This window comes from Gossypium hirsutum, chromosome A05 (assembly GCF_007990345.1).
Source record: "Gossypium hirsutum isolate 1008001.06 chromosome A05, Gossypium_hirsutum_v2.1, whole genome shotgun sequence".
Taxonomy (NCBI): domain Eukaryota; kingdom Viridiplantae; phylum Streptophyta; class Magnoliopsida; order Malvales; family Malvaceae; genus Gossypium; species Gossypium hirsutum.
The window spans coordinates 50,852,622-50,863,485 of record NC_053428.1 but is presented as its reverse complement, the minus strand read 5'-3'; the positions used below and the strand labels follow the sequence as shown (position 1 = coordinate 50,863,485).

The 10,864-nt window shown below is 35.8% G+C and overlaps 2 protein-coding genes across 11 annotated transcripts; one reads left to right on the top strand and one right to left on the bottom strand.

The window, feature by feature from the left end:
- Nucleotides 1-533: 533 nt before the first annotated feature.
- On the top strand, nucleotides 534-5,454 carry LOC107957231 (T-complex protein 1 subunit epsilon). The gene is made up of 9 exons (XM_016892687.2): nucleotides 534-934; nucleotides 1,375-1,693; nucleotides 2,646-2,994; nucleotides 3,165-3,297; nucleotides 3,419-3,471; nucleotides 3,781-3,883; nucleotides 4,522-4,688; nucleotides 4,784-4,897; nucleotides 4,994-5,454. The coding sequence occupies exons 1-9, from the start codon at nucleotides 736-738 to the stop codon at nucleotides 5,162-5,164; spliced, it is 1,608 nt and encodes a 535-aa protein (XP_016748176.1). The 5' UTR covers nucleotides 534-735; the 3' UTR covers nucleotides 5,165-5,454.
- Nucleotides 5,455-5,978: 524 nt separating this feature from the next.
- On the bottom strand, nucleotides 5,979-10,383 carry LOC107957232 (ultraviolet-B receptor UVR8). Of its 10 annotated transcripts, none has more exons than XM_016892691.2 (7): nucleotides 9,214-10,382; nucleotides 9,039-9,121; nucleotides 8,673-8,955; nucleotides 8,240-8,592; nucleotides 7,759-8,160; nucleotides 6,745-7,129; nucleotides 5,979-6,461 (listed from the first exon to the last, which is right to left on the bottom strand). In XM_016892691.2, exons 3-7 carry the CDS (start codon nucleotides 8,895-8,897, stop codon nucleotides 6,219-6,221), a joined length of 1,608 nt encoding a protein of 535 aa, XP_016748180.1. In that variant the 5' UTR covers nucleotides 8,898-8,955; nucleotides 9,039-9,121; nucleotides 9,214-10,382; the 3' UTR covers nucleotides 5,979-6,218. The 10 variants fall into 10 exon arrangements, with proteins under 10 accessions (XP_016748180.1, XP_040968567.1, XP_016748177.1 ...); XM_041112633.1 differs by having other exon boundaries at nucleotides 9,081-9,121; XM_016892688.2 differs by having other exon boundaries at nucleotides 10,102-10,382.
- Between the last annotated feature and the right edge of the window lie 481 nt (nucleotides 10,384-10,864).

Here is a 10,864-nt window from a genome sequence, read left to right as displayed (position 1 = left end):
ATATGTTTTCTTATAAATTACAATGATTTTAACTGAATTAGGATTGGGTTGAGAAAATTATTTAATTGAGAAATTTATTTATTTACTGAAATTAATTTATGATGTTTATTTTGGAAAATAGAAAAACATGTATTGAGTTGGATTGAATTATAAATTATTTGGTTAAAAATTCAAGGCATAAATTAAAAGTTATCTTAGTCTTGGTTTTAGATATTAAATTGAATAAAATGCAAAAGTATTAGCAATTGAATGTAAAAATGATGGTGTATTGATTATTTGGTGTATTTATGTTAATCCGTAGTTAAGGTCGACCCGAATTTCTCAAAAAGGAAACGAAAGATAAATTTATCTGCAAATAGTTTGGAGTTTACGGTCTGTATTTTTATAATTCAAACCTTTTCAATTGCTGCATTTACGAACTGTGCTACGTGGTAATAATACAAGGTAAGCTGAAAATGATAGAACAAGCTAAATTAAATTCGATTCGAATTAGTTTTTGTGATAAAAACTAAATTGAATAGATTTGAAAATATGATATATTATAATAATTGTTGTGATATATTATTTTATATATTTAAGAAGAAAAAAGGGGAACTAGTAGGTCAATAAATTTTTTTTTAAACCCACTAATTAGGGCTTTGGAAACATTCCACACTCTTCTCATTTCCAAAGGGCTGAGCACTGAAGAAGAAAAAGTAGCATAGATCGGCAACGTAACAGTGAAACTCGGGGGAAATGGCGTTGGCGTTCGACGAGTACGGTAGGCCATTCATTATACTTAAAGAACAAGAGCAGAAAACGAGGCTGAGCGGGCTCGAAGCTCAAAAAGCCAACATTTCCGCAGGCAGAGCGGTCTCTCGGATCCTCCGAACCTCTCTAGGACCCAAAGGCATGGATAAGATGCTCCAAAGCCCCGACGGCGATGTCACCATCAGTTAAACTCCTTTCCACCTTTTTCTCCCTTTTTCTAATTTCTTACTTTATCATGAAGTTTCTAGTCACTTGATTGAGGTTTTTAAAAGATGATCCTTTTTCGGTTTTGGATCTGTTTGAAATGAACTTTGAAATCAGAAGTTAGATAGTTTTAGCGTTTTTGAAGAGAAATGTATGTTTTAATGCCAATTTTAGGATTTATACTTGCTTTATAGAACTTCACCAGTTTTTGAACGGTAAATTTTTGTTTGGGTAAAGTTACCATGGATACACTTATCTGAACTAGGATGTCAAGCTTAATGTTTCTGGACATACCTTCTTGAATTTATGTTCTGAAGTAAATGTTAAATTTAAGGATGTTGGATTTGTTAGTGAAGTCATACATATATAATGTTCAAAGCTTCCTGATGTCTTCTTTTTGTTTTTGTTTGACATTGTCAGCAAACGATGGGGCAACAATATTGGAGCAGATGGATGTTGACAATCAAATTGCTAAGTTGATGGTTGAGCTGTCTCGGAGTCAGGATTATGAAATTGGGGATGGAACGACTGGTGTTGTTGTCATGGCTGGAGCACTTCTAGAGCAGGCAGAGCGGCTATTGGAACGTGGGATTCATCCCATCCGTATTGCAGAGGGTTATGAAATGGCTTCTAGAATAGCTGTTGAGCATTTGGAGTGTATAGCCCAGAAGTTTGATTTTGGACCAACAAATATAGAGCCTTTGGTTCAAACATGCATGACCACACTATCCTCAAAAATGTAAGTTCTGTAGCTTCTATTGATGTACTTCACATTTTTCTTTTGGCCTTAGCAATGATCAGATCACAATAATACATGACTAGAAATGTAATTGCTGTGACTATAATAGGATTATACTAGCTTCTTATGTTGTGCTAGCTAAAATTTTTTCTTGCGTTTTTCTCTTCTATAAAGAGAGAATTATGACCAGTTTCTTCAAGATTTTTTTTTTAATTTTCTGTTTGAAGGCTAATTCATATGTATATGTCATCTATCCTACTTGTTTGGTAGCAGTGATATCCTATCCCCATCATTTGGATTTGCCACATTAGATTAGATGATCATGGTTACTATCAGTATGATTTTATCTAAAATTAATTGTCTTTATATATTTCTTTTCATATAGTCTGGAATTGAATAAGGACTTTGCTTAAGATGCTGCTTTGATCAGTAAGGGGTGCCATAAGCTTCACTGTTGAACACTAAGATTATAGCTGTAAAACATATGAAAGGTGGAAGTATCAATGTGGTGAGAACACTGCATCTAAATGTTAGTTAAACTTCATCGCCTTAACTTGCAAATATACTGGTTAATCTTGACTGTCTTTTGGCTACATCATCCTCATATGATATGTTCCTGAATTGTCTTCAAATCGAATCTCAATGCTGAGTTGTTGTGATGTTTGTAAAACAAAAATAGTCAGGGGTGTTTTAGCTATGACTAGGGTCTTTATGGTGAAGCATTGAACTATCTAGATATGGTGGCACATGGATCAATTTAAATAGTTCTTGCTGTCAGCTAGCAATTCCTAAACTTGTTTGTATTGGGAAGTGAGATTTCTAATATTGGGAATCAAGAAAAATTTCAGAGTGATTTTTTTTTGTGAATCCAGTGCTAGACTGATGTATTATTATTACTTTGTATATATATCTTTTTATTGCAAATGTGTAACCATTTTTTGTTGTTTTATAGTGTGAGTCGATGCAAGCGTGCTTTGGCTGAAATTTCTGTTAAAGCAGTTCTTTCTGTTGCTGATCTAGAGAGGAAAGATGTCAATTTAGATCTGATTAAGGTTGAGGGAAAAGTTGGAGGAAAATTGGAAGACACTGAGCTAATATATGGAATTACTGTTGATAAAGACATGAGTCATCCTCAGATGCCAAAGCAAATTGAAGATGCAAAAATTGCCATATTAACTTGTCCATTTGAGCCACCTAAGCCAAAGACTAAACATAAAGTAGACATTGATACGGTGGAAAAGTTTCAGACTCTACGTCAGCAAGAACAAAAGTATTTTGATGACATGGTTCAGAAATGCAAGGTATGGCTGCGGATTGGAGTTCTGAGGAATGTTCTTTCAAGTTGATCTTTCGCTTTCCTTCTTGCTTTAGATTATCCTCTATGGGGAGGGGGTTGGATTACTTATAGTGGTCACCTTTGTAATTTTGGGATAGAGTTAGACATCTTGTACTCATTGTAATGTTGTTTCAGGAGGTTGGTGCCACATTGGTTATCTGTCAATGGGGATTTGATGATGAGGCAAATCATTTATTAATGCACCAGAACTTGCCTGCCGTCAGATGGGTTGGTGGTGTGGAATTGGAATTGATAGCAATAGCTACAGGTATGTTTCTATTTAGTTTATCTTTCATTTGACATCACGCTAACAAAATTCTTGATAGATAAATATTTAGAGTACGCAACCTTAATCAGCAATGAGCAGTCTAATTATATTTTCTCTGTAGGTGGAAGGATTGTGCCAAGGTTCCAGGAGTTGACCCCAGAAAAGTTGGGAAGGGTATGCCATGCTTCATTTTTTCCTTGTCTATGTCACTTTGCTTAGAAGTGTGTGCTAGATTAATTCCTCTCTTGGAATGTTTTTTTTTCATGCATTAGGTAGAGGACAACTGGTGAGAGCTCGAGTGAGATGATTAGACGGTTAACAACTTTTAGTTTAAGCAAGCACCAGAGCATGGCTCATTTGGACTAACAATTCATGCATGTTTGAAGTTTCAATATTTTATGATCTCAGGCTGATCCCCCAAGCATATCATCACATCTGTATCTTACAAAATCACTTATTTGTTATTTCATTGTATTTTCTCAGGCTGGTTTGGTCAGAGAGAGGTCTTTTGGCACTACAAAAGATAAAATGTTATACATTGAGCACTGTGCGAATTCAAGGGCTGTAACCATATTTATTCGTGGAGGTAGATTCTTTCCCTTTGTTCTATTTGGTTGCAATTGAGTTGTGGTTTATTACATTATGTTCAATTGATAATATTGTTAATTTTTATTTGGTCATTAAAATGAAGCTGTTGACAATATGAGGGTTTCAAGACCTTGTGATTTGATTTTGTATCTTGAATTGGCTTAAGCCCACACACTTGGTCTACTTGGTGAATTACTCGTGTTTCTTATTCCTAAATTCTTATTGTAATAAAATATGCTTCCTAGTCTCAGTGGTAGAGGCCCTTTGCCATCTTTATTGGAGACAGTTTTGGAGCAAGGCTGTTTTTACCTGCTAACCTTAAAACTGGATAATCAAATAGGAAAATGACTTGGTTGAAGAGTAATTTAAGGCTACACCTACATGACACTTGGACAATTCTGAGACATTTCTTGCTTCCATTTAGTAGAATGCAATGTTGAGATGCTTGGACGTCTTTTTCCTGTTTACTGCAGAATTGATTGGGCATTTATGTAAGTTTATTGTAGAGAGATAGAAGTAACAAAGGGATCAATACAGCAAAGAGTTATGCACTAAGCTAAATTGTGATCGATTAGGCATATGTATATGTTTATATATCCCATAGATTGTTTTCATTTGTGTTTGATGATGCATTAGGAAACAAGATGATGATAGAGGAGACAAAGCGCAGTATCCATGATGCACTTTGTGTGGCCAGGAATCTAATTCGCAACAATTTTATCGTCTATGGTGGTGGCGCAGCTGAGATTTCTTGCTCAATTGCTGTTGAGGCAGCGGCAGATAAATATCCAGGAGTTGAGCAGGTAAAATGTGGCACATGAATCATCTTAATAGTTTACTTTCCTTTCCTTTTTCATTGTAGTAATTATATTTTATATCATTTTTCTTTTATCTGCAGTATGCAATCCGAGCATTCGCGGATGCTTTAGATGCTGTCCCCATGGCTCTGGCCGAAAATAGTGGGCTCCAACCCATTGAGACGCTATCAGCAGTGAAATCTCAACAAATTAAGGTAACTACTTAGTAGTTCAATGATGGCTTTTATCTTGTATAATCTTCACCTCCATGAAGTATCATCATTAATTTTGAATTTACATTTGATGTCTAGGAGAATAATCCTCACTTTGGAATCGACTGCAATGATGTTGGGACTAATGATATGTGTGAGCAAAATGTCTTTGAAACGCTGATTGGGAAGCAGCAGCAGATCTTGCTTGCAACACAAGTTGTTAAGATGATTTTGAAGATTGATGATGTCATTTCCCCATCTGACTACTGAGCTTCACGGTCAGCTGGAGGTTAGCCTAATTTGATGGTTTTGTATTTTCTTGGAACCATGTGTTCACTTTAGACTTTGGAGAGAACATGTTTTGCCTCTAATTTTTGAACTGCCAGTCCCTTGGTTGGAATTATCACTCTTATTGTTAAATGTGGTTGCTTGTTCCCTTTTTGAGTCACTGGAATTACCTACGGATCATTGGTACTAGTTCTTCCCCTGTATGTAAAAATGCTGTACAAGAAAAAACTGCAATTTAATGTGCAATTTTAATTTTGGTTGTTTCCCTCTAACATATCGTCTTCGTAGTAATTATAACATGTATAAGCTTATCAAAGTTCTATAAGTTTTTCCAATGTACCATTCTCCAAAACGTGTCAAATATGGATTTTTTAGAGAAAAAGAAGACTTTATAACATAAAACATTAACTATTAACAACTCTAAGTGGCTAAACCATTTTCTTAGGAATATGACTATTAATTCATGCCCAAATGCATTGGACGTAGGTCCTAGACGTGGGTGTTTTCAAGACAATGCAGGGTCTGTAGATCATAATTTCATGTGATTGCCAGATATGGGTCAGGGTCAAGGTCCGATACGAGTGTGGTTAGGTTTGCCTCTATATTTTTTGACGTCTTTAGAAGTTTTACCACATGAGTTTGGTTAGATTTCTCAATGTATTTGAAAGTTTTTTGAAGGTCGTATTCTTATACTCTATATCGGACACGAGTGTTGGATATGAATTCCTTGTCTTTTGCAATCTACTAAAACAGTTGAAGATAAGTGAATTTAAGAATGCAACTCAACACAGATAAGTAATCAATGAACCTAAACAGATATTTGAACTATTAACAATTTGAAGTCCATTGTGATAAACCATTTTCTTAGGAAATCAAACGTGTAGCACTGCTTATCGGCCCTTACTAACCTAACTGAAAGCTTCAAATCCTTCTGTTTGTATCTATTTACAACACATTGAAAATCTAGACATCCAATGCAATTTTGTGACATGATAAGTTAAAGGGATGATATGATCTAAGAGATTGGAGGGGGAATTCATTCGAGATCAATATCAATTCGCTCGGGGTTTATCCTTTCTGTCTGATTGTTCATTAGCTCTACGCCTAGCTGACCTTTATCTCCTGCCCCAAATGCATAAAGCTTCCCTGATTCAGTGAGTGCAAATGTATGGGCATTCCAGTGTATTGAGTTTGTTAGGCTAATTTGTACCACCTTTTCTTTCACTTGCTTCAATGATTTTACCAGTTCTGGGCTCAACACATTAGCATGTCTGTTTCCCTGCCACATTAGCATTAAACCAAAATGATCATAGTTACTAGATGCACTTTAAGAATAAAAAATCTTTCTGACTAATTTTCCAGACCAGACACAGCTATGCTGAAATTTTCCAAGTTTTTTCATATATATTTGGAGGATCATATCTCCACAACTGTGTCCGAAATATATGCAGAACACGTGTACTTTAGTGAACATAAAAAGTCCATGTAACATAGGGCATAATTTTCTTTTCAAATATTATTACAAAACAGTGAAACACTAAGAATGGAATGGAAGTTCAAACCTGTCCTTCAGCTGCAGTGTTATGTCCTAAGCTAGCAGATTCCCCACAACCAAAAGAATATACATCACCATCTTCAGATAGCACAAAGGTTGTGTAGTCCCCTGTAGCAACATGAACTGCTTTGACCTTGCTTAATGCTTCTACCACCTTCGGAACTGATTCACACTCTTCGTTACCGTGTCCTAAGCACCCGTAACGTCCCCAACCCCATGTGCAAACCCTTCCATCCCGAGCCACAACAGCTGCATGCCAAGCACCAGCAGCAACCACCATTGGCTGAAGGTTCAAAAGCCGATACTGTTCAATTAGTCGAGGGTGCTTTTCGTCCGTTCTTGAGCCATGTCCAAGCTTTCCTCCCAAGCCACACCCAACAGAGTACACTGACCTAATAGTTCATAAAATAAGGGCACACTGGTTAGTAATTGCTCATATAACATTCAAATGATTGAATAATGGCATGTGCCTATTCTATATTGCTCCGAATTCAACTTTTCTTTTTTCTTGAAGTATATGTATCTGACCCTCATGTTCAACTCATATCCAGATATTGGTATGGAACATGACACTCCAAAACCCTTGAAAGATGTGTTAGTACTTCAAAAAAAGCACCTGCATCAAACACACCGATACTTGAAACTCACCCAAGTGCAATTAACATTTTGCCTATACATTAAACAAGAAGATGGATGGTCACTGAGTTTCTAGAAAACTTCAAAGATTTGTGATGGTAAATCATCAAACCTTTCTGTGAGCTAATTAAGGTATGAGAGTGTTGCTAAGAAAGAATAAAGAAATAGAAAAAAGTATGCTTCTGTCCGTTATGTCACTCTTGACTCTGACCTGTCTGACACATATCTTACTCATGTTCGGACATATACCCATTTGGACATACTCAAATCCAGGTTCAGCACAGTTACAAGTTGATTTTTTAGATTATGATAAGAACAGTTTGCAGTACCTGCTAAAAAAAAAAAAGATTTTAGGAACCCTATAAAACGGTAATTGGATACTAACATGCCACTTGGTTGACAAGCTAGGCAGAGAAGATAGCAGTAACCAGCTGCAATTTGCACAACGGGTACGTCCTCTAGTGCCCCCAAAAGAGGCTGAGGCTCCACATCATTTGGCTCAGTTTGGTGACCAAGCTTCCTGTCTTTGCCCCAAGAGAATGTGTAAACTCTGCCTTCTCTCGACAATACAGCCGTGAAAAAGTTTCCAATTGCAGTCTGCACCACAAATATGTCTTTCAGAGATTCAATGAGTTGTGGAGTTGCAACTAGTTTTGTTCCTTGAACTCCAAATTCTGCTTCACCAAATGAATCCTTTCCAAAGGCATACACTCGCCCAGCATCACTAACTAGCATTGTTCGGCCAGCCCCAGCTGCTGCTTGGATAATCCGAATGCCTTGCAGAGATCTACAACATAATGGAGTTCCATTAACTCTTTGCATTTACACTCACAGTTCCAAGCATACACAGTGGTTAAGATATTGACAACCTTATCTGCTGAGGCCGCCATTCTTCTTCCATAGTACCATGCCCTAACTGTCCTGAGGTATTAGATCCGAAAGAGTAAACTACTCCAGTTGACGTCACAGCAATGCTATGACCAGGTCCTGCAATTGCCTGTGATTTCTCCCTCCTGCAACATGCTTCCCCAGCCAGCAAAAACCTGAGGGCTAATTTCCACGATCCCCCACATTTTCGCTTCAAATTTTGACATTCTTCATCAGTCATTGGCTTAAATATAGCTCTTTTCTTGCATATGTCAAGAGCAGCAAGCTCTGATATTGACAATTCATAATCGGGGGTGAAGTTTGCTGGTCTCCTAAAGAAGGAACATGTTGCCTGGAAACACCATATTTACAATATTAAATCAGCCAGCATTATCGATTCTCACATTTAAAAAAACTTCACTTACAACTTGCCTCTAGTTTAGCAAGATCTCGAGGGTCCAAATTGCATGCAGTAAGGACATGAAGAACGATGGAAGGATTTGCAGCTAAGGGGAATTCTCCAGGAGATGAGTCCCCAAAGCAATGACGAACTTGTCGTGGAAATGTTGGTACGGAAGCAGCAGCTATAGCAGTACCCGATTGATGAGGTATGTTATGGTATTGTATAGTCGGAGTTCCGCTTGTTGTGGCATCCATGGGCACTGCCCAGGTCTTGCAGTGCCCCCCAAACTTGACAATGAGATAATCTAAATTGCTGAAAGAAATTATGAAAAATGGGGTTAACAATCAACCTAAAAATAACCCTAAAATGATCCAAATTATTTCCTAAACACCTACGCTTTCAAGTTAATTCAATTTACAAATGCCAAGAACATCCACCTTAAGTAATGAATTGATTCAGCTAACTTCAAGTCTCAAACCTACAAATAGGACAATGAAAACAGATTCTCATGAAAATAAAAAACTCCTTAAATCACAAGAGAAAATAAAAAGAACTATTTACACCACAAACCATATGATCATAAAATTCATGTAGCCACTCTTAAAAGATGGCATTCAAATGATTCAGGTTCAGGTCAAATCTGAACATTTGCAATCTGTTCCCTTGGGTTCGGGTCCAAATCTGAACATTTGCAATCTGTTCCCTTACTCAAACTACGGCCTATGTTTCCATAGTCCGATCATCCAATGGTTGATCTAAGCCAAGTAAAACCAACAAGGTTGGATGATCCAATATGTATCAAGTTTGAATAGAGTTTAAGACGGTTCATTCAAGTCGCATTCATATGGGATGGGGTTCGAATCTCGGCATTCGACCCCTTCCCTTGTTTACAAACTATGTGCATGATGAATCCGATCATCTTGATTGATCAAAGCTAATAAAAAGAAACCAGGTTAGAAGGTCCAAAATGGCCGAGCACAAAGGCATTCAGAACAGCAAGAACAGTGGCAGAAAACCCCTAGAGATGATCCAAAAACAGCAGTTCTAAATCAGGGAATTTAAGGATGAATAAATGAAAGATGAGAACAACACTAGTCCTCCATGAAAAGAATATTCCAAACTTAAATGAAAACCCAGAACACAAGCAAAGAATTCCCCAGAAATGACTAAAAAGTTTGGTCGGATTGTCAGAAGTAAAGCAAAATCAACATGCACCGTTCAAAAAAACAAACAAACAGGGGATTTAATAAAAAATCTCGTCTTTTTTCTCAACAAATAATCCACTAACTGAAAAACCCAGGTCATCAGAATCATAACATAATCAAAAGTAAGCCTAAATTGAAAAAACAAAAACAAAAAAGAATCCTAAGAACAGAAAAGAATACATATTTAGATAATATGGTCATTAGTCCACCATTATAGATCAAGGCGGAAAATAACATAGAGATTGAAGATTACATGTTAGAAAGATCCGTGATTCCCCAATACCCATATGCATCTATCGATAATTGAAGATAATAAAAACACCAAAACCAGTAAAACTCAGATCAAATTGTAAAACAAAAACAAAGAAGTGAGTATTTGTATATATCATCAAAGTCTATGTATGCTCTGTTTTATACTTCAAGAAATGGATTGTGAATGGGATTTTTTAGAGACGAAAAATAATAAATCTTTTCCAAAAAAATAGAAATTTTATTTATTTTTCTTTTTTGAAGCGATGAGATGTCCTACATCCCCATTGATTTATACTTGCTTGAGACTACTTTTACATGTCAACTTCCCCTAAGCTATGGGTAATTCATTTATTTTATTTATTCCTATCAAATATGATAATTGATAAGAATTGTCTAATTGTTCCATAATTCAAGTACTCTAATGCAGCGAGTACGCTTGAATTTTTTATATACTATTTATTGTAAAATCTTAATTTAAGTTACAACTTGAAATTCGATTACGAATAATTAATTTTAAAATCAAACAGATAAATATTTTTATTAAATAAATAAGTTTATATTATTATAATTAAAACTATGATTTAATCTCTTTACCATAAATCAAATAGTTTATTAAATTATAATACCTAAATTAAGATTGAATGTCCATGATTTAATGATATAAGATTGTATGGTGGCAATATTTTATAATAATCATGCAGCTTATATATTACATTTGATATTATTAAATTATAATACCTAAATTAGTTTAATATTTTTTAATA